This window comes from Cervus elaphus, chromosome 9, assembly GCF_910594005.1.
Source record: "Cervus elaphus chromosome 9, mCerEla1.1, whole genome shotgun sequence".
In the NCBI taxonomy this organism is placed as follows: Eukaryota; Metazoa; Chordata; class Mammalia; order Artiodactyla; family Cervidae; genus Cervus; species Cervus elaphus.
In genome coordinates, this window is record NC_057823.1 from 9,667,308 (window position 1) to 9,690,479 (window position 23,172).

The window sequence follows — 23,172 nt, forward strand, 5'->3', positions numbered from 1 at the left end:
CCCCCTCCAAGGGGAGTTAAGGCCAGCTCTGTGAATGACCAGAGTGAGAGCTGACGCCCGCCCCCCAAAACAGTCCTTTCTCCTCCCGGCATCTGTGTGTCTTCCACACAAGGGGGATGTTGAAAAGACGTCATACGCAGCTGAGAACAGCTCTGGGCACAGAGCAAGGGCAGAAGGGGAAACTGAGGCTCAGTAAGACCAAGGATGCCTGGCCGCTCCAGCCTGTGCCCCACCCATAGTTAATCAGAGAGGCCAGACGTGCCTTGGTGCCCTCCCCCCTTCCCTTCACAGCCCGGGGTGGGAGTGTTGTGATAACCCACAGCCCCCATTTCCTCCTGGCCAGGAAGGAGCCAGGCAGAGGAAGTATTAAGAGGAGTAATATAAACACTTCCCCCTCCCCCCCGCCGTGGCAAGGTCTAGAAGGGGCAGCGGCCACCACCCTGAGCAGGCCAGCCAGCCGAGCAGCGCTTGTACAAGGGGCAGACGCTGGGAGGAGATGGGCTTGGCGACGGAGCACGGGAGCCCCTATTCACGGGCTGGGAGCAGCTCCAGGGGCTGCTGGTACTATCTGCGCTATTTTTTCCTCTTCGTCTCGCTCATCCAATTCCTCATCATCCTTGGCCTCGTCCTCTTCATGGTCTATGGCAACGTGCACGGGAGTACTGAGTCCAACCTGCAGGCCACCGAGCGCCGGGCCGACGGCCTGTACGGCCAGGTGATGGGGCTCACGGCTTCCCAGGCCAACCTATCCAAGGAGCTCAACCTCACCGCCCGCGCCAGGGATGCAGTCAATCAGATGATGCTAAACGCCCGCCGAGACTTGGACCGAATCAATGCCAGCTTCCGCCAGTGCCAGGCCGATCGGGTAAGACCGCAGGCTAGACTCTCACCGTGGGGACCCCAGGCTGGTCACCTCACCTCTCTGAGCTTCACTTTCCTCATCCATGAAGACGGGGACATTTTGCATGACAAGCCCATGTAGAGAAATGATGCGTATTTTGTTACTATGTCTCATGCAATATTTGGGACTTTGTTGTTGTTGTTCAGTCACTAAGTTGTGTCTGACTCTGCAACCCCATGGACTGCAGCACACCAGGCTCCTCTGTCCTTCGCTATCTCCCAGGGTTTGCTCAAACTCACGTCCCTTGAGTCAGTGACGTTATCTAACCATCTCATCCTCTGCGGCCCCCTTCTCCTTTTCCTGTCAGTCTCTCTCAGCATTGGGGTCTTTTCCAATGAGTTGTCTCTTGGCATCAGGTGGCCAAAGTATTGGAGCTTCAGCATCAATCTTTCCAATGAATACTCAGAGCTGATTTCCTTTAGGATTGACTGGTTTGATCTTCTTGCAGAGTATTTGGGACATACTTAGACTGAAAAAAAAATGATTTGTGGTCTATCTGGAATTCAAGTTGAACTGGGCATCCAGTCTGTTACCAAACATAGACACTATATACATACTTAATATGTACACAGCACCCAGAAGGTGCCAGCATACACAAGCTGCAAATAAGAGCTGACTTAATAAACCACACAGAGCGTTGAGTTCTGCATAATTAGTATGAATGGCCCAGGTCTGCCTGAGGCTGGATGTCTCCTTTGGAAATATTATTTTGTCACTGAATGCTGAGAGGTAGGAAGAAGCTTTAAAGCCCCTTTGCAGAGGGGAAATGGCCACCTGATGTGAAGAACTGACTCACTGGAAAAGACCCTGATGCTGGGAAAGATTGAAGGCAGGAGGAGAAGGGGACGACAGAGGATGAGATGGTTGGATGGCATCACCCACTCAGTGGACATGAGTTTGATTAAGCTTGGGGCGTTGGTGATGGACAGGGAAACCTGACGTGCGGCAGTCCATGGTGTTGCAAAGAGTCGGACACGACTGAGCGACTGGACTGAACTGAACTGAACCGAAGGGAGGAAGTGGTTTTTGGGAGGCAGGGGAGCAGAAACGGCGCTTCCCTTGTGGCTCAGCTGGTAAAGACTCTGCCTGCAATGAGGGAGACTTGGGTTGGGAAGATCCCCTGGCAAAGGGAAAGACAAGTGAGCAGAAACAGTTACCCCTGGGTCTTGTGGAGACTGTCACCCCCTTCACACCCTCGGCTCCTGTCAAACTCACTCAACAAGATCCCCTGGGGTTTCCCTCACACACAGTTCCTCTGGGGCGGTCCAGCTCCCGGGAGACACTGAGGATAAGGATGCCTCCTCAGGCTTTGGCTGGAATGGGGTGAGAGATGGGGTGAGCAGGAGAAGGCAAGTTTCTGGGGGATGAGGGGACAGCCTCGCTTTCCCCCACAGGAGGTCTCTGGGCTGTTTGGGGGCAGGGGACAGCCCCAAATGGGAAGAAAACATCTTTTCTGGGGCTTCAAACTACCCAGTCCCTGCCCCTGGGCAGGAAGGACGTGCATGCCCCACCCCCATGAAACTGCCCAGTCAAGGGCGGTGTCTCCCCCTCATACCCCCAGGACAGGGCAGGCCCCCCTCAGACCCGCAGAATGGGGTGAGTCCCCCCTCAGAACCCGTCTGAGGCAAGTCCCTCCTCAGACCTCAGGGCAGGACCAGGTACCCGCCCAAGAGCCCCCCAGGCCAGGGAAGCCCCCTCAGTTCAGGGCGGTCTTCTCAGTTCCAGGGAATTGGCTCATTTGGATCTTTCAGGACACAGATGGCCTTCCGGTCCAGGAACTGTTAGGAATCGCAGGATCGTAAAGTTTTATAGTTTTGTTTTGTCTTTTTCTTTTTTCCTTTTTTTTTTTGATCCCACTGCACAGAGATCTTGAGGCTTCCCAGGTGGCTCAGTGGTGAAGAATCCACCTGCAATGCAAGAAATGCAGGTTTGATCCCTGGGTGGAGAAGATCCCCTGGAGGAAGAAATGGCAACTCACTCCAGTACTTTTGCCTGGAGAATCCCATGGACAGAGGAGCCTGGAGGGCTACAGTCCGTGGGGTCACAAAGAGTCGGACACGACTGCCCAGGGATTTTAGTTCCCTAACCAGGAATTGAATCTGCACCCCTTGCAGTGGAAGTGTGGAGTCTTAGCCACTGGGCCACCAGGGAAGTTCCTTTTTTTGTTGGTTTATTTTTTTATCATAAAGTTATAGACTTGCATATCTTTGAATCCCAGATGCTCCCATCATAGAATATTAGAAATCTAAGAATCTGGATCTTCACAATTTTGAAATTTGAAAACCATAGCTTTTTTTCCCCTTTAAATTGACAAATTCTTCTTGCCTGGAACCCGTCAGGATTTTCTCCAAGGATCCCCAGAAAGTCAGTGCTAATGCTGGGGAAGAGCCCCACCCTTTCCACGGCAGCCCCATCTGTCTGATGATAGCGAATCTTAGCCGCTGGACCACCAGAGAAGTCCCAGGATTTTATTTAGAATTTGTAATAATATCTTTTAAAATTTTTATTTTATTGAAGTACATTTCATTTACATGTTGTGTTAATATCTATTGTACAACAAAGTGATTCAGTTACACATATGTATACATTAATATATTCTTTTTCCTATTTTTTCCATTGTAGTTTATTTGTAGGGTATTAAATATAGCTCTGGTACTATACAGTATGTAATAAACTTTTTGATGGTCAAATTGTTCTGAAACAGGCCACTAGGAATCCTGCGTTCTGGCTCCTGTGTCTTTTGACGTAACTCCAATAGTCTTTAAGAGCTTCCTGGCTTTATGTCCTAACAAATACTCCAGAAAACACTTCAGCTTATTTATACTTGTTTACTAATCGGTGAGTTCTTTTCCTCTTAGTTCAGGGCAGCCACAGCTGCTAGAAAGTGAGGGAGGGACTCCTGAATTGCTTCAGAAAGATGTGCCTGAACACTCCCTGACAAGAGAAGGTACTTTTTTGTATTGTTAGGTTGTGTTTGCTATTGTTGTTTAGTTACTAAGTCGAGCCCGACTCTTTGCAACCCCGTGGACTGTAGCCTGCCAGACCCTTCTGTCCATGAGGTTTCCCAGGCAAGATACTGGAGTGGGTTGTCATTTCCTTCTCCATCAGATTGCATTAGTTCTAAGTACATGTTATTCTCATCATCTTGGCATCTGGGAACCTGTAAAGAAGCAGAACTTTTGTATTTTGGGGAGTCACTTCCTTCAACTAGAAGAAAACCTCTTTCTCATTTCATCTTTGGATCCAACTTACACCCTTAGATCTTCCCTTTCTGTAGTTAAAGCTTTTGAAAACAGCACTTCCAGAGCCCTTTTTCCTTTTTAAAATTAATTTATTAATTTGGCTGTGTGGGGTCTTAGCTGTGGCACATGGCATTTTTGATCTTCATTGTGGCCTGCATGATCTTTAGTTGTGGCATGTGGGATCTAGTTGCCTGACCAGGGAACAAACCTTGGCCCCATGCATTGGGAGGGCAGAATCTTAGGCACTGGACCACGAAGGCAGTACCTCCAGAGCTACTTTTGCTCTCCCCCACCCCCAGGTCATTAGCACAGGGTCAGCTTCCAAAAGGAGGAAGGACAAAAAAAAAGAGAAAAGCAAACATTCTTCACCCCTCTCCTATCTTTCCTTGTTATATTTCTACAGAGGCTTCTGTTTCAAAGTTTGAGAGGCACGCCCTTTGTTTATAAAGAAAAGTTACTTATAAAATTTTGTCAAGTTAAAATGCACAAGCCATGCAATTGACCCATTCAAAGTGTACATAACAAAAAAAATGTAGATGAAAGAGAAAAAGTGTACATAACAATGATTGGGGTAACCATCGGTTTGATTTAGAACTTTCATTACCCCCAAAAGAAAGTGTATCAGCAGTCACTTCCCTCCCCCGCCCCCAGCAGCTGCAAATCTGCTTTCTGTTTCTATGGATTTACTTATTCCGGATATTTCATTTAAACAGAACGGGGCACTGTATAACCTCTTGTGTCTGACTCCTCACACTCAGCATGATGTTTTCAAGTTCATCCACGTTACTACATGTGTCAGTGCATCATTCCTTTTTTGTGGCAGAATAACATTCCACTGGGCGGCTGGATCATGTTTTATCCATTCATCTGCTGATGAAACACTTGGGTTGTTTCTACCTTATGGATGCTGTGTCTACCGCTGCTGTGAATATTTGGGTACAAGTTTCTGTGTGAACATAGACTTCCATTGCTCTCAGATGTATATACCTAGACATAGAATTGCTGGGTCATAGTGTGATTCTATGGAAAATAGATGGGGAAACAATGGAAACAGTGACAGACTTTATTTTCTTGGGCTCCAAAATCACTGCAGATGGTGACTGCAGCCATGAAATTAAAAGACGCTTGCTTCTTGGAGGAAAAGCTATGACAAACCTAGACTGCGTATTAAAAGGCAGAGATATTAGTTTGCCAACAAAGATCTGTATAGTCAAAGCTATGGTTTTTCCAGTAGTCATGTATGGATGTGAGCACTGGACCATAAAGAAGGCTGAGCACCAAAGAATTGTTGCTTTTGAACTGTGGTGTTGGAGAAGACTCTTGAGAGTCCCTTGGATTGCAAGGAGATCCAACTGGTCAATCCTAAAGGAAATCAACCCTGATTATTCATTAGATGGACTGATGCTGAAGCTGAAGCCTCAATACTTGGCCACATGATGCAAAGAGCCAATTCATTGGAAAAGACTCTGATGCTGGGAAAGGTTGAAGGCAGGAAGAGAAGGGGACAATAGAGGATGAGATGGTTGGATGGCATCACTGACTCAATGGACATGAGTTTGAGCAAACTCTGGGAGATGGTGAAGGACAGGGCATGCTGGGCATGCTGGCAGCCTGGCACGATGCAGTCCGTGGGATTGCAAAAAGTCAGACACCACTGAGCAACTGAACAACAGTGTGTAATTCTATGTTTAGCTTCTTGGAAAACTGCTAGACTATTTTCCACTGTGGCTCCATTATTTTTACAGTTCCACCAGTACTGACTGAGAATTCTGTTTCTTCACATCCTCACCAACACTTGTCCCTTCTTCTTTGTTTTATTTATGGCCATTCTATATCATTCTGAGGTGATATCTTATCATGGTTTTTATTTACATTTCCTGATGTCTAAAGGTGGTGAATATTTTTTGATGTATTGGTTGACATTTTGTATGTCTTCTCCGGAACAATGTCTATTCAGATGCTTGGTCTGTTTTGCAATTGGCTTGCTTTTTATTATTAATTTCTAAAGAATTTGCTTTTATATATTCTGGTTACTAGTCTCATCATCAGACACATGATTTGCAAGTATTTTTCCCATCTATGAGTTTTTTTTCCTTTCTTGATGTTGTCCACTGAGGCACCAAAGTTTTTAATCTTGGTGAAGTCCTAGTTAGCTGTTTTCTCTTTGGCTGCTTGTGCTTTTAGTATCATACCTAAGAAAACATTGCTGGGACTTCCCTGGTGGTCCAGTGGCTAAGACTCCAAGCTCCCAATGCAGGGGGCCTGGATTCAATCCCTAGTAGGGGAACTAGATCCCACATGCTGCTACTAAAAAACCCACAGGATCCCACATGATGCACCTAAGACCCAGAACAGCCAAATGAATAAGTATTTTTTAAAAAGAAAAGGAGAGAAAGTACTGCCAAGTTCAAACTCAGGCAGAGTTAACACCTAAGTTTTCTTCTGTGGAATTTTTTAGTTTATGCCCTTACATTTAGGTCTTCGATATGTTTTGAGCTAATTTTTGTATATGGTGTGAGTTAGAAGTGAAGTGAAGTGAAGTCGCTCAGTCGTGTCCGACTCTTTGCGCCCCCATGGACTGTAGCCTACCCGGCTCCTCCCTCCATGGGATTCTCCAGGCAAGAATACTGGAGTGGGCTGCCATTTCCTTCTCCAGAGGATCTTCCTGACCCAGGGATCAAACCCAGGTCTCCTGCACTGCAGGCAGACGCTTTAACCTCTGAGCCACCAGGGTGTGAGTTAGGGGTCCAGATTTATTCCTTAGTATGTACCAGTCCAGTTGTGCCAGCACCATTTGTTGAAAAGAATCATCTTTCCCATGAAATAATCTTGTCACCTGTATTAGCTTGCTAGGACTGTCTTAACAAAGTACCACAAATCAGGTGGCTTAAATAACAGAAGTTTATTTTCACAAAGCGCAGGATCAAGACGTTGGCAGAATTGTTTCCTTCTAGGGCTTCCCAAGTAGCTCAAAAGCTACTGCAATGCGGGAGACCTAGGTTCAATCCCTCGATTGGGAAGATCCCCTGGGGAAGGGCATGGCAAGCCACCCCAGTATTCTTTCCTGGAGAATTCCATGGACAGAGGAGCCTGGTGGGCTACAGTCCATGGGGTCACAAAGAGTTGGACCCGACTTGAGTGACTAACTCACAGGACCGCCAGGGAAGGAGCCGTTCCATGCCTCTCTCCTGGGCTTGCAGATGGCAGCCTTCTCCCTGTGTCTTCAGGTCACGTCTGTGCGTGTCTGGGTGTCCAGATTTCCTCTTATAGGAACCACAGTCACTGTGAATTAAGGCCCACCCAATGACCTCCTCTTAATTTAACCTCCTCTTTAAAGATCCTCTCCAAAAAGATTTACATTCTGAGGTCCTGAGGATTACGACTTTGACATGGAAATCTGGGGTAGGGGACAACAATCCAGCCCATACTAGCATCCATGTTGAAAACCTTTTTTTTTTTTTTTAAGATATTTACTTCTTTATTTTATGGCCATTCTGGGTTTTGGTGCTGCATGCAGGCTTTCTTGGGTTGCAGCGCTTTCCCTTGTTGCAGAGTACAGGCTCCGGGCACGCAGGCTTCAGTGGTTGTGGCACGCAGGCTTCGTTGTCCCTTGGTATTTAGGATCTTCCAGGGATTAAACCCATCTCCCCTGCATTGGCAGCCGAATTCTTTACCACTAAGCCACCAGGGAAGCCCTTAAACATCTATTTTTGATTGGCTGTAAATGTTTACAAGATTCCTTCAGGTTATACAATGCATCAGTGTATAAAATATTCCTTTTTATTGCTGAACAGTATTAATCATAAAGCTTTTTTTCCCCCCTAGTTGACTAGAATGCGTAGGGGAAAGGGTGGGATTTTTTTTAACCTTTTTTTTTTTTGAATGAGAGGTTCTTTAAATTCTATAATGTTTTACAATTTTCAAAAGTTTCACACATATGATTTCATGTAATCCCATAATAACCCATTTAAAAAAAAAATTTCCAGCTCCTGTATTGGTCCTTCCCTCTTCCTTCTCCCCACCGGTAACCACTCGTTTGCTCTCTGTATCTGTGAGTCTGCTTTTGTTTTGTTATATTCACTAGTTTGTCGTATTTTTTAGATTCTGCCTATCGGTGATACCGTACAGTGTTGGTCTTTGTCACGGATGCCCTTCAAGTCCATCTGTGTTGGTACATATGGCAAAATTTCATTCTTTTTTATGACTGAGTAGTATTCCATTGTCTATAATTGTAACAACTTTCGAAGCTCAGACCAGCATCCCCTGTAAAGAAGCTACTGTCCTTGTGAACTGTGCCAACACAGACCACCTGGTTGACAGATCTGGGTCCCCCGTCGCAAGGGTCTGGGCAGGCCTGGGGGCGGGGGGGTCCCACAGGTGCTGGACACCGACCTCTGTCTTGCGTCCCATTCCGGTAGGTGATTTACATGAACAACCAGCGATATATGGCTGCCATCATCTTGAGCGAGAAACAGTGCCAAGAACACCTCAAGGAAGCGAACAAGAGCTGCGATGGTGAGTGGATGAGGGTGAGAGTCGGGGTTACGGGCCGTGGAGAGCAAGGTGGCAAGATTCCCCGCCCAGTCTCTTGGCAACTGCCCCCCTTCCTGAGTCTTCTGGTCCTATACCCCTAGCTTTGACCCTCACGCTGACCCAGAAAGCCAAGACACTGGAGGTGGAGCTGGCAAAGGAGAAGTTGGTGTGTACCAAAGACAAGGACGGTCTGACAGTGGGCAAGCGAGTGGCAGAAGAACAGCTTGCCGAGTGCGGCAAAACCCGCGACCAGCAACAGCAGGAACGGCTGCTGGCGGAGGACCGGCTGCGGAAGGTGCAGGCCTTCTGCCTCCCCCTGGACAGGAACAAGTTTGAGACAGATCTGCGAAACCTCTGGAGGGACTCCATCATCCCGCGCACCCTCAGTACCCTGGGCTTCAACTTGTACCATCCCCTCGGCTCGGAACTGCCTTCCATCCAGAGAGCCTGCGACAGCCTGCCCTCCATCATGACCTCCAAGGTGGAAGAGCTGGCCCGGAGCTTGCGGGCTGGCATCGACAGCGTGACCCTCGAGAATGAGAAACTCCAGCGCCAGAAACTGGAGGTCGAGCAGAGCCTGCGCGCCAGTCAGGAGGCCAAGGAGAAGGTGGAGAAGGAGGCGCAGGCCCAGGCTGTCAAGCTGCAAACTGAATGTGCCCGCCAGACCCAGCTGGCCCTGGAGGAGAAGGTGGCGCTGCAGAAGGAACGGGACAGGCTGGCCAAGGAGCTGGAGGAGAAGAAGCGGGAGGTTGAGCACCTCAAGTTGCAGTTGGCAGTCAGCAACTCAGCCCTGGACACCTGCATCAAGACGAAGGTGGGTAGGGGGCCCTAGATTCAGGTTGCATTGGAGGGACGGGTCTGGAGGCCGAGTTGATGGTGATGTTGAACTTGGGTTTGAACTTGGCTTTTTTTTTTAACTTCTTTTTGAGGTTGGCTTCCCACTGTAGATTGGTTTTGTTAGGACTCACTTGAGAGTTTCACTGATGTTAGGATTGAGGCAGAGCTTAAAATCTGTATCAGTACTGAGAAAGGGGATGGGGTTAAGACTGTAGTCAGAGGTAAGTTGTCCATCAGGTCCAGGGTTGAGTGAGGGGTGAATCTAGAACTGTGATTCCTTTGGGACTGGGGTGAGTTGAGACATTGAGGGTGGATTTAGACTTGAGGCTGGGATCACACATGGGTGTCCATGAGTCTAGAATGGCCTTAGGATTATGATCATGTGTTGACACAGGATTTTATTGGCATTAGGACTGCAGTGGAGTTTGGATTGGGAATGATATTAAGAAAGAGATAAGGATTGGGGTTGAGTTTAGGAAGGCGGTGGGCCTCAAAATTGGCTTAGTGTTAGAATTAGGGACTCATTCAGTGTTGGTGTCAGGGTCAGGATGGATTTGAGTTGAGTTGAAGGATCAGAGGATGCTGGATTAAGGATTGGAAGTGACCCTGGGGTCAGCATGAGGGTTAAGGCAGGTCACAGGAAAGGCTTGATGTGGGTGCTAAACTAGTGTTTAGAGTTGGGTCAAGGTGAATTATTGGTGACTCCTGGGTCTAGAGCTGGTTTCGGTTAAGGTAAGGGTTTCAAGTAGGATTTCATTAGTCTTAGAATTAGGTTGAATTTGGAATATGGATTGATTTTGGATTGTGAGGAAAGGTTAAAAGTTGGGTCAGAGGTTGCATGCAGAGTGGTCATTGTATCTAGGTCAAGTGAAGAGCGAATCAAGGATTTCAGTGGTTTTGGGATTGCATTGAATTAAGGCTGGAGTTGAGGCTTAGGTTCCTATAGGCGGTTGGTGGGGCTAGAGATGCTTAGAAGTTTGGGGCTAAAGGTAGATTCAGCACTTCATGGGCATTAAGATTGGGGTTGGGATTGATCATGGGTTAGGAGTTGAGACAAAGTTGAGTTTAGGGTGGTTGGTTGGGGTTGAGTTGGGTTGGCGTTGGGATATATTTGAAGGGAAGGATTAGGTGATCCTGGGTTAGAGCAGGGATATACCAGAGTTCCAGTGAGGGTCAGGGTTGGGTCTCGTGTAGAAGCTGGGTGGATATTGATCTCGGGCTGAGGTTGGTTAGAATTCTAACTCAGGTAGAGGCTGAGGTCTAAGGTTGAGTTGGGGTTGAGTGTGGTATTGGGAAAGTATTTATGGGTGGTCATAGGGGAATACAGGACTGGGGCTCAGAGAATGAAGTTGTGGAGTAGATTTTTCACAGTGGCTGGGACTAGGGGATGGGTTATGGTCGGGGTTAGATGTAAAGTAATAGATCAGATTTGTCATTGAGATTGGATTTGATTCTAAGGGAGATTCTGTTTTCAGGTTAGGATCCAATTTTAGGTAATTGAGTTCAGAACTGGTTTTGAATTTCAGGCTTGTAGGAATTCATTTAGGGTTGTTTGAGGGATGGCCTTGAGGATGGAAGTCCAGCTGGTTTGCAGAGCGGATCAACTTCAGTCTGGAACAGGGCTGGATTGGCTGGATAGACTCGACTGGGGCCACGGATTGGAATCAGGTTGGCACTGAGGCTATAGTGGAGACCGAGGCAGGATCCCTGCAGAATGGGGTCTCTGGGGGCTGCCAAGGGGAAGTCAGTGCCTGGAGCTCCCAGTCATTTCAGGGCAGATGGCTGCAGGTGATTATATAGCCGTCATCGTATGTGTCCTTCTTGCATGGGTATCTGTCTGTTTCTCTGCCCTGGAAGGAACTCAGGTCTCTAAGGGTGTAGAAAGGCAGGAAACTCCCTAGGACTTGTGTTTGGGAGCGCTGGCCTCCACCAACCTGCCTTCACTCTTCTTTCCACAGTCACAGTTGACGCAGCTGACGATTCCTGGGCCAAGACCAGTGGCCCCTGCCCCCAACCCTCCACCTATCGGTGAGTGACAGAGGGCAGGGCCAAGATGGGGGGTGGATTCCTCCTTGTATCCCGGGTTGCCAGCCCATCCCTGGCCCTGGAGGCAGGGCTACTAAGGCCCCCAGTTAGCCCTGACCCCTCCCTCTTTTGGCAGACCCAGCTAGCCTGGAGGAATTCAAGAGAAGGATCCTGGATTCCCAGCGGGCCCCTGCCAGCAACGTCTTGGTCTCAGCCAGGTGAGGCTCTGGACTGTCTCAGACTGACGGTGCAGTCTCAGGGTTTGAACAAGGCTGGGTACAGGACAGGGGTGGGGGGGCGGGGGGCTCATATCACAGTTTGTTCCTTAATTGAGCACTTGCTGTATATACCAGGCCCTGTGCTGGCACCTTTGGCTTCCCTGGTGGCTCAGATAGTAAAGAATCTGCCTGCAATGCGGGAGACTCAGGTTCAATTCCTGGGTCGGGCAGATCCCTTGAAGAAGGGAATGGCAAGCCACTCCAGTATTCTTGCCTGGAGAATCTCATGGACAGAGGAGCCTGGCGGGCTACAGTCCATGGGTTTTCAAAGAGTCGGAAACGACTGAGTGACTAACACTTCATGCTGGGCCCAGGGTCAAAGCCGTGACCAAGACACATACCGTTTCATTCATGAAAGTCTCTGAATAATGGGCCAGAGAGACAATGAAGGAGGCAGGGTAAGAAAAATGACCGAAAACCTGCCGTGATTGGGTGCTGACTGCAATCTTGGCATAGTCCTAAGCACTCTGTCCATTTAACTCGTTTAATCTTCAGAATCTTAACCCATGGGTGAGCTACTGTTACCCCCACATTCTGGAGGAAGCAAATGAGGCATGGGGCGGGGGTGTGCGTCATGCCCCAGGTAACACAGCTGGGACATGAACCTAGGTGATCAGACTCCAGACAGGCAAGGGAGAGCCTCGGTGAGGAAGGGATCTTTGAGCTGGAAGACGGACAGGAGCCGACCTGGGGGACAGCAAGGGAGACAGTCCCTGCAGATGGCAAGAACTGCCGGAGCAGAGACGAGGGTAGCAGAAGTGAACGTAGCCGAGGAAGGGTAGCAGGGAGAACAGTGTCTGAGGGTGACCCTGGGCCTCTCCCTCCACCCTTCTGAGCCACACTTTCTAACTCCACAGAAATGTTGGGGGTGGTGAGGGTCCCTGAAATCATCTTCCCAGATGTTGCAGTGGTAACGAGCCTGCCTGCCAATGCAGGAGATGCAAGAGATATGGGTTCCGTCTCTGGGTCGGGACGATCCCCTGGAGGAGGAGATGGTAACCCACTCCAGTATTCTTGTCTGGAAAATTCCATGGACAGAGGGGCCTGGCTGGCTATAGTTCGTGGGGTCACAAAAGAGTCGGACATGACTGAGCAACTGAGCATGCACACACACACTCTGAGATTCAGGGTAAGAAAATACTTTGCTGGCTGTAAAGTGCTGTCCACGACTGGCTGGAGCAAGGGACCCAGAGCCTCAGTGGGGAGCATCACGGGTGCCTGGCACATGACCAGGCCATAGCTCCATGCCTTTGCCCCCCTCCCCTCCTCCCAGGGCCCTCTGGCCTGGGACAGTCATCCTTTGGACAACAGCCTGTGCGTCACGGGGAAGGTGACTCAGGCCACGGCCCCTAGAACACCCTGTGCTCCCACAAGGAGTCAAGGATTGGCTTTCCATTTGCAGTTTATGACCTGAGGTTCAGGGAAGTGTGTGGAATTTTTTTCAGATCCCTCTGACCCCAAAGCCTGTGCTGTCCAAGCTTTTGCCTTGTGGCTATCATCAAGCTAGATCTATTTCAGCCCCAGGGTGCTAAACAAAGCCCATAGGATCCAAAGGACTTCCAAAAGTCTGTCACTAACTCCCCAGAGATCTCCACACCCAGCTCCATCTTCATTGTGTCTCTTCTTACATACTCCCCCTGACGGGGAACTCACCCCCCTTCAGAACGGGTCCCCTCACTCTTTGAATAGAGTTTGACCCTGCTTTTTGAACAAACAGAGCTTTCCTCTCTCCATCTTGGCCTGAAGCCATCATGGCAAGGAAGGAGGTTCTATTATTATCCCCATTTCTCAGAGGAGGGAACTGAGGCCCCAGGGAAGTGATCAGCCCGGGGTCATGCGTCAGCAACTCAGGGTTGGAGCCAGGCTCACCATCCAAGCGTGTCTGGGTCCCAGCTGAGAATGGGGAAGCTCTTGACATTGTTTACCCCAAGTGACGCACCCCACCCCCCTCCCCTCCGATAAAACAATGTGTGCTTAAGCCTGGCCCCTCCTGCTTCTCTCGGCAGCATCGCAGGAAGAGCCTCTGGCCCACGGGCTCCGGCTTGATTTGCCTCCCCATGAGAGAGGGGCCAGGGACAGGCAGGCTGGGGTCTTCAGCTCTGGGTTTGAGTCCCAGTTCATCCAGTCTCTCACTGGACAAGTTGTGAATGACTGAACTGTAACATCTGATTTTTACAGGCACCCAGTAGGGAGGTAGATTCGAGGCAGGCTTCAAATCACCCATCCCGTGGTGGGGACTGTTGATTGCTTTTCCACTCTTATTCCTTCTGGGCCTCCAGAAAGCCTGTGCTGTTGCTAAGTCACCCCCATGCATCCCAGATCCTTGCAGCTTGCCTGTGCTCACAGAGGGAGGGAACACCCAGGCCTCCGCCATGGCTGGGCTTGAGAACAAGGTCATGCTTTTTAACTGAACGTTGTTTTCTATTAGTGCCAAAAAGTGCTGAAAGCGTCAGTTGCTCAGTTGTGTCTGACTGTTTTTGCGACCCCATGGACTGTAGCCCACCAGGCTCCTTTGTCCATGGAATTCTCCAGGTAAGGTACTGGAGTGGGTTGCCATTCCCTTCTCCAGGGGATCTTTCTGACCCAGGGCTCGAACCTGGGTCTCCTGAGTTGAAAGCAGATTCTTTACCATCTGAGCCACCAGGGAAGCCAAATGTTCCAGCTTTCCTCTACTTAGTAAGACTGAGCTTCCTTTGGAGATCAGTTTATATAATTAAAAAAAACACAGTGGAGGTGAAGACAAACATTAAGTAAATGTTGGTTTAGTGGCTCTGTGGTTGAAGATGGAGAAAGTCACAGTATGTAAGGTTGAAGATGGAACTTCAGCCCTGACTCTAAGCCAGGCAGACAGTAAGTGTCGATTCAAGTTCACTACTACCACTATGACCATTCGTTTTATCGTTCAACCCATATTTCTTGAGCAGCTATTCGGTGCCAAGGACACAGGAGAGAATAAGGCATAGATATTCAAATTCCCACACCCTGTATGAATGCCAGGCTAGTGGGGGAGACGGATAACAAACCAGATGAATGAGCTATGACAGGGCCCCTTGGTAATGAGTGAGACAGAAAAGGGATGAGGGAGCTTGAAGAGGTTGGAATTTTCCACCAGGGGTAAGGGCGGGCTTCACTGAGGAGTGATGTGTGAGCAGAGAACTAAAAGTGAGGGAGGAGCCAGGAGGGGATTCCCTGCAGGGTGCCCCAGGCAGTGAGGCAGCCTGTGCAAAGGTCCTGAGGCAGGACCATCCCTGCCTGGTGAGTTTGAGTGAGGAGTTGCGTGTGGCTGGAGTGGAGTGATGGAGCGGGGAGTGGGAGGAGGTGAGGTCGGGGTGATGGCAGGACAGATCAGGCAGGGCCTTGGGGCAGTGGTGAGGACTTTGGGAGCCCTGCGAGGGGCTGTGAGCAGCAGAGGACATGATCTGACTCAGGTGTTCACAGGCTCTGTCTGATTGTTGTTCTGCGGGGTGAAGGCAGGAACCTGGGACCAGGGTGAGGGTGACAGCCCTGGTCCAGGTGATCAATGGGGCTTAGAAAATGGCCAGGGACAACCCTCCCTTGCAGGTTGGTGGGCAGGAATGGTTAAAGAATCTGATCTCTGTCAGGGCTGGCTCGAAGCCAGTGGATCCTGGTGAAGGACAGAGGCTGGAGCTGGTTGTGGGGGGACGGGGGGAGGGGGGGTTCGGAATCTACGAACGTGAGGCTGCGGGGGCCCCAGGGAAGAGCCGGGGAAGGAAGGGAGGGTTGCCAGCGGAAGCAGGACTTGGCTGAGGCCCCCACCTCCCCCATCAGGAAACAGCCTCCGCGTCAACCTCTGACCCCTCACGGGAACCTTTGCCAGGCCAAGGAGGGGGAAGGGCATTCCAGACAGTGGGACGGCTCTGGCAGAGGCAAGGCGGAGGGGCAGTGTTGAAGGGATGGCTCTGAGAATTTGGGCGATGCTTGGACAGGTTTTGATTCCCCAGTGGGGAGGTCTGGGAGTGGGGGGCGGAGTGGGTGGAGCCTTGAATGCCAGATACAGAAAATTTGGCTTAAAAAAAAGCTGTCTTTGTCCTGAGGGTGCAGAGGAGCCAGGGAAGCCTGTGAAAAGGGGCAGGCTCATTAGAAAAACCTTCCTGGGAGTGAGTGAGGGGCTGGCTCTAGGTCAGTTCTGTATGGACTAAAGAGGGAAACTAAGGTCCTGCCTGGGGAGTCGGGGGTGGGGGGTGGAGGGGGGACTGGGGCGGCAGGGACTTCGGGCAAACTCCCAGGATCCCAGGGCCTTAGGGAGCAAAGGGGAGAGTCAGACAGACTGCAGCAAAACCTGGAGGTGGCCTCTTGGAACCCCAGTCTTGTCAGTGGTATAACGGACAGGCACACACCTCAGTCCCACAGAGGTTCAACAAGACGAAATCTAAGGGGAGGTTGATACTGGTGTCGACTAAAAAAATGCACAACGTTAAATGCGAGTTAAGTTTTATTTGGGGCCATGTGAGGGCTGCAGCCCAGGAGACAGAAGATCAGGTAACTGAGCAACGGCTCCAAAGAGATAGGGAGAAGACGGTACATATGTGATTTTGGTAAAAGGGGCGTACATGAGATCAAGCACATTTTTTTTTGTAGAAAGCTTCTGCTAGTCACGAGAAACAGCTGTCACCATGAAGGATTTTAGTGCTTTTCTAGATATGAAGAGATACAAGAATTGGGCTCATAAAATTAGCTCCTGAGAATATATAACTATTAAAGACCTGTCCAGCCAGCTTCTGGAGCACAGAGTACTTCGTTTCTGCTTTCTCCTCTGAGCTTCTTCAGGGGGTGTTGGAGGTCAGCAGCTGCAGTAGCACATGATTTAATCCTTGTAGAGGTAGATGGCAGTGCCCACAGCAAGTGCCAATTTGTGATTGACACTGGAAAGACCCCTAGGGTTCTTGGGAGCTAGAAGGGGCCCAGGGTAAGAGGCAGGCCCAGGCGAGGTTTGTCCTGCTGTCTGCCTGACCGACTGTTGTATTCTCATCTCCTTCCTGCTCCAGTGGCTGAGGAGGCTCCAGGCCCCGCTGACTGAGGGGTGGCCCGACTCACCTGTCTGGAGACCCGGTGCAGCGAGACGCCCGCAGCGTGGGACGCAGCCAGGGTGGCGTCAGATGACCTCCCGCACACACGCCAAAGTGGGCGCCCTGGGCGGGCGTCCTCTGCTCACCCTCGCCCACACCCTCCCTGCACACCCCAATACTCTCACACAGACTCACACCCACACCACACTGTCCCTCACTCCTAGACACCCTGACGACATCACAGATGCAGTGACATCACATGGACAGCTTGGTGGCGTCACACGGAGACGAGGCGATGACTTCACAGAGACACGCGGCGACACCACACACGCAGTTTCTGCCTAGCCCCTGCCCAAAGTCACCCCTTCGTGCACCCAGGCCAAGGCGCCCATCCTATCCCACTTGTTTAGAGCATTTTAGTGCTCCGGGTCTGAGGAAGTGAGAACAGGAAGACATTCACCTTTGTCCTCCCCTGAGAGTTTCTAGGCCCCCCTGGAGAGGGAATGTCTCTGATCCAGGGGCCCCCTCAGAGCCCGGGAGGGGGCTGCCCCTTCACCCTTTCTTCCCCTACACCCAGTCCTGCCTGTGGCCCGTATAAATGTTAGTAGCACTAAATAAATGTTATCGAAACCCTTCAAAGTCTCCTAAGTCATGATTTTTGCTTTGAAAAGGCACCACCAGGCTCTGAGTGGCCAAAGAACTAGCAATAAGATGAAAGTCGAAAAACCCCATCCCCAGCATCCCCAGAACAGAAGACCTGGAACCTGGAACCTACATGGGTGGACGCCGGCTTCCCTCAAGACGCAGGCATCTCTATGCACATGTGCGTGCTAAGTCACTTCAGTCGTGTCCGACTGTTTTAGACCCCATGGACTGTAGCCTGCCAAGCTCTTCTGTCCTTGGGATTCTCCAGGCAAGAATACTGGAGTGGGTTGCCAGGCCCTTCTCCAGGGGATCTTCCTGACCCAGGGATCAAACCCGCATCTCCTGCAGCTCTTGTGTTGCAGGCAGATTCTTTACCACTGAGCCAACGGGGAAGCTCCAGGCATCTCTGTATGTGAAGAGAAATGGCAAAATCATATAATCAGTAAGGGTTATATGAAATGCCTTACAAAGCCCCACATTATGACAGTGATAATATGAATTTAGTGTTTCTTTAAAATAGCAGATTTTTTCTATTTTTTTTTAAAGCAGAAATTGAGAAAGCAGTTTCTTTCTTTTTCATTTTTTAATGTAGTATAGTTGACTGGGGCTTCTCCTGGTGGCTCAGCAGTAAAGAATCGCCTGCAATGCAGAAGACGTGGATTCGACCCCTGGGTAGGGAAGATCCTCTGGAGGAAGCAATGGCAACCCACTCTGGTAGTCTTGCCAGCAGCATCCCATGGACAGAGAAGCCCTTGCATCCACTGGGTCGCAAAGAGTCGGACATGATTGAGCAACTGAACACACATCTCACACAGTTGATTTTTAATGTTGTGAAAGTTTCAGGTTTGCAGCACAGTGATTTCAGTTATACATATACATACCTATATTTAAAAAGCAGTTTCTGGGACTTCCTTGGTGGCCCAGTGGTTAAGAATCTGCCTGCCAAGGCAGGGGACACAGGTTCGATCCCTGGTTCGGGAAGATCCCACATGCTGTGGAGCAACTAAGCCTGTTCACCGCAGCTACTGAGCCCGAGTGCCCCAGAACCCGTGCTCCACAGCCAGAGAAGTCACCACACCCTGAGACTGCAGAGTGGCCCCCGCTTGCCTAACTCGAGAAAGCCCGTGCATAACGAGCAAGACCCAGTGCAGTTAGAAGTAAATAAACAAATAAATAAAATTTTAAGGCAGTTTCTTAAATAAATACAAATCAGTTTCTGAACAAGCAGATTATTTACCTGTAGCTTTTGTTTCTGGTGGAAATGGCACCCCACTCCAGTACTCTTGCCTGGAAAATCCCATGGACGGAGGAGCCTGGTAGGCTACAGTTCATGGGGTCGCAAACAGTCGGACACAACTGAGCGACTTCACTTTCACTTTTTGTTTTTGGTAGGTTTGCAAAGATTCCCCCAGGTACAGACAATTACTGAGGAACCATAGCCTGTTTGTCAGGAACTCCTTATTCCAGAACAATTTCACAAAAGTCCCAAGCATTTGTTTTTGGGGGGGATTTTTGGTGGGAAGGTAGACGTTAGAAAGGCCATCGGTGTCCAGTGTGGGAGCACTTAAACTCACTGATCACTAAATAAGTAGGAAGCCAGGGAAATTTTGCACATTAGAGGGACCCAGGGAAATCACATCATACCAATTAGACTGGGATGGGGGGAAGGAAAAGGATAAAAAGCCATAATCCCTACTGCTTGTGAAGATGTAGAAAAAAGGGCATTTTCCTCTAGGACTGGTAGAAATGCCCATCTCATCCTGGCCCTTTTGGAAATAAGTTTGATGATATTTAATAAAAGTGAAGGCAGGGAATTCCCTGGCAGTCCAGTGGTTAGGACTCCTTGGTTTCACTGCCAAGGGTCCTGGTTCAATCCCTAATCAGAGAACTAAGATCCCACAAGTTGTGGAATGCCGGGGGTGGCGGTGGGGGGGTGGGGAGGTGGGGGTTGGCGGGGGCAGGGGTGGGAGGGGAGTGAAGACATACAAATCCTTTGATTCTGCAACCCCATTCATAGCACTTTGTCCCTGAGAAGCAAAAACTCCAGGAAACAAAGCAAATGGTCATCGGTGGGAGAACGGCCTAAAAATTGTCATCTAGAGTCTCAGCTTGCCTGTCCCCAGTCCTCCATCCCCCCAGCCCAGCCCATCCCCTGGGACCTTGGAGGGAGGAGATGAGTCACAAGGAGGCAGGGCTGGCAATGCCACGCTTAGGGCAGGCTGGTCAGAAGGGACAAAGGAGCGATATTTCCTGCATACGGAAACCCGGGCGAGAGACAGGCCGCTGCAGGAAACACTCGGCTGGGGCCCCGCCAAGCAAGGGCAGGAGGGTCAGCCAGGCCCAGCCGCCCAGACGGGCCCGTCTGGAGGCCCCAAGGAAGCCGGGACGTCCCTGACCCTGAGCCTACTGCCTGAGTAGCCAGGGAGGACGCTGACAGCAGACGGTCCTGAGTTTGGGTTCCAAACCCCGACGCTCTTGCAGTCAAATTTGGCTCAGTTGACCTCAGACTCCATTTACTCACCTAGAAATGAATGTGGGGGGATTCAGGATGGGGGATTCAGGATGTGGGGGGACACATGTATACCTGTGGCCGATTCATGTTGATGTATGGCAGAAAACATCACAATATTGTAATTAGTCTCCAATTAAAATAAATAAATTAAAAAACAATCATCATCCTAAACTCTCTGGGCCCAGGGATGCAGGTCTCTGGCTCTTGCTTGGTCTTCCCCATTCAGAACATCCCAGGATATCAACCTCCCAACCAGCCCGGTGGTCTGTAGTTCATGGGGTCGCAAAGAGTGGGACACAACTGAGGGCTAAATACAGCACAGCCCGGTTCCAGGTCAGGCCTCCAACACTGGGCCTCAGCCTCTGCCTCCTTTGTAGCCTCCGTGCTGGTCCAGAGGGATCCATCCGTCCCGGGACCTGACCTCGCGTCTCTCCCACTCGCACCCCCTCCACGGCTCCTTGGTGCCCTGGGAATAAGGCCCAATTCCTCAGCTCTCTTGGGCCCTTCCTCCCCACACCCAGGGCAGCCTTTGCCTCCAGCTTTTCTAGACATGTGACTCTTTGACCGAAGACTCACTGACTTTGCATCTGTATTGTGCCCTCAGACTAGAATGAATGCTTTGTTCTCGCCGCCTGCCAATTCTTCTTTCCCCAAGGCCCCGCCCTAGAGATCGCTCCTCCTGGCAGCCCCTCTGGATGCCCCAGAGTTCTTGCTCCTTCTGGGTACTTCCCCTACGCCATCCCTCCCTCTTTCCTGCCCTGATCCTGGAGCTCTGACTTCTCCAGGCTGAGGCCCTACGCCGGCCCCGCCCTGTCCTGAGAGCCAGGTGGGGGTTGAGTCTTAGCTGGGGATCAATTGGCAGACCCCCTCCCTGATCCTGTGGTCCAACCACTGGGTGAGGTCCTGACTCTGGGGATTTCCTGTGACCTCTATAAATAACCCCCATGCCTGCTTCCCACAAACCGCCTCCCCCTTCTTGGAAAAAAGGGACTGTAGCCAAGGACCTCAGTCCGTGATGTGCCAGGGACAGGGTAGGTGGGCGGGGTCGAGGCATCCTTTCCCAAGAGCATCTTCCTCCCCACCCGGACCCCACTCCTCCCTGTTGGGAGCCCTCCAGACCCTCCCCACGCAAAGGATATCTGGGCACCCACCCTCTCTACACCCATATTGCTGCTTCTTGTCTTTCTGCAAAATGGACCTAATAGTAATATCCATGGACTGAACTGGGGTGACCCTTCCCTTCCAGGAGCCCCCCATTCAGGGGGGACCCCAGCTGTCAAACAAGCAAACAGACCAACAGAGAGTGACATATTGCAATGAAGCCATGATGAAATGGAGTCAGAGGGTCCCTATGGTTGCGAGATGGGCCCTGGACATGTCCCAGCCTCTGCTCCTGTGTCCCTTGAAACCTGAGAGTTTTTATCTTCAACTACTGGAGGTGGAGATTTTTTTTTCTGATTCTGAAAAAGAGCTTGACCCTATTTGAGACTCCATTTCCACCTCTGGCAAAAGGGGAGTTAACTATTCATAAGCTATGAGGTGGGTGTGGAAGCCTGGATCCCTGGGACCTTAGGGGCCAGAACTTCACTGGTGTCGGGCACCTTTCTTGTTAGGGCAAAGCGCCCTCTGCTGGTTCCTCACCTCAACAGCAGATCCCCTATAAGTGAAAATCGCTCAGTCCTGTCCAACTATTTGTGACCACAACCTCCCTCTTGGACAATAGTTCCCCCATGGAATTCTGCAGGCCAGAATACTGGAGTGGGTAGCTGTTCCCTTCTCCAGGGGATCTTCCCAACCCAGGGATCGAACCCGGGTCTCCTGCACTGTGGGCGGATTCTTTACCAACTGAGCTATCAGAGAAGCCCAGATCCCCCATAATTCCCCATAATCAGAGGCTTCACTATCAGGCCCTCCTCTCCAGGATTCTTTCTCCCTTCTAGCGCTCACTCATTCTACTTCCAGCCACACTGGCCACCTCGCTGCCCCTCAAACACACCGTGATGCTCCCACCTCAGGGGCTTTGCACATGCCCTGCCTTCTGACTGCGACGTTCTTGCTGGCCTCTTCTGTCTTCTTCTCACCTTTCATATGTCAGAGTAAATTCCATGTCTACCCTCACATCCATCCCTGACCAGGTCAGGTCTCCTCATCGTAAGTTTGCCCAGCAGCCTTCAGAACTCAGGTTTCCCAGGTGACTCGGTGATAAAGAATCCACCTGCTGACGCAGGATTCAGAGGAGACATGGGTTTGATCCCTAGGTTGGAAAGATCCCCTGATGGAGGCAATGGCAACCCTCTCCAGTATTCTTGCTGGGATAATTCCATGGACAGAGGAGCCTGGAGGGCTACAGTCCATTGGTTGCAAAGTGTTGGACACGACTAAGGGACAGAGCAAGTAAGCATCCAACCTCACCAAAAGGAGCTGTGTCTCTTCTTTAATTAAGGGCAGGAGTGGGGACTTCCCTGGCATTCCAGTGGTTAAGAATCCTCCTTCCAATGTAGGGCAGGAAGGTTCGATCCCTGGTCCAGGCACCAAGATCCCACATCCCGGGGACAACTAAGCCCGCCCACCGCAGCTACTGAAGTCAGCACACTCTGGAGCCCATGCTCTGCAACTAGAGAAAGCCCATGCATCGCAATGAAGACCCAGCACAACTGAAAATTAAAAAAAAAAAACAAAAACAAAACAGGAGCAGGAGTGATGCCTGCTTACTCCCCCCCCCCTGTTTCCAGCCCCCTACCCTCAGTCTGTCACCCAGCAGGCCCACAGTGAACTCAAACTGAAATCTAACCTTATGTGCAAATCCCAGAGCTGGGGGCCTTCAGCAACTAAATACTTCTCTGAACCTCAGTTTCCTCATCTGTAAAACTATGACAACATAACTACTGCATTGTGCTGTTATGAAGATCCAATCAAATGATGGGTGCGATTCTACCACATAGTAGGTGCTTGATAGTCGTTGAGTGACTAATGACTAAGCTTGGAGAGGAAGTAGGGATTTTGCAAGTCATTTTGAGGACAAAAGAAGCAAAGTTTCAAGATTAATACCACAAAAGGAATGACAGCTTGGGACTTTCCTGGCGGTCCAGTGGTTAAGATTCCCAGCTTCCACTGCAGGGGGGCACTGGTTCAATCCCTGGTTGGGGAATTAAGATCCTGCACGCTGTGTGGT

General features: G+C 50.4%; 1 protein-coding gene across 1 annotated transcript; it reads left to right on the forward strand.

Annotated features, from left to right (window-relative positions):
- The first annotated feature begins 394 nt into the window (after positions 1-394).
- Positions 395-17,478, forward strand: LOC122699279 (plasmalemma vesicle associated protein). Its single transcript, XM_043911039.1, has 6 exons — positions 395-865; positions 8,562-8,658; positions 8,778-9,490; positions 11,472-11,541; positions 11,675-11,756; positions 16,823-17,478. The coding sequence occupies exons 1-6, from the start codon at positions 497-499 to the stop codon at positions 16,827-16,829; spliced, it is 1,338 nt and encodes a 445-aa protein (XP_043766974.1). The 5' UTR covers positions 395-496; the 3' UTR covers positions 16,830-17,478.
- Positions 17,479-23,172: the final 5,694 nt, after the last annotated feature.

Bases quoted from the DNA above. Each gene is read 5' to 3' on its own strand.
- LOC122699279 (XM_043911039.1), top strand. From the start codon at position 497: ATGGGCTTGGCGACGGAGCACGGGAGCCCCTATTCACGGGCTGGGAGC. The intron at 866-8,561 runs GTAAGACCGCAG...CCATTCCGGTAG, and splicing joins GCCAGTGCCAGGCCGATCGG to GTGATTTACATGAACAACCA. The intron at 11,542-11,674 runs GTGAGTGACAGA...CTCTTTTGGCAG, and splicing joins CCCCAACCCTCCACCTATCG to ACCCAGCTAGCCTGGAGGAA.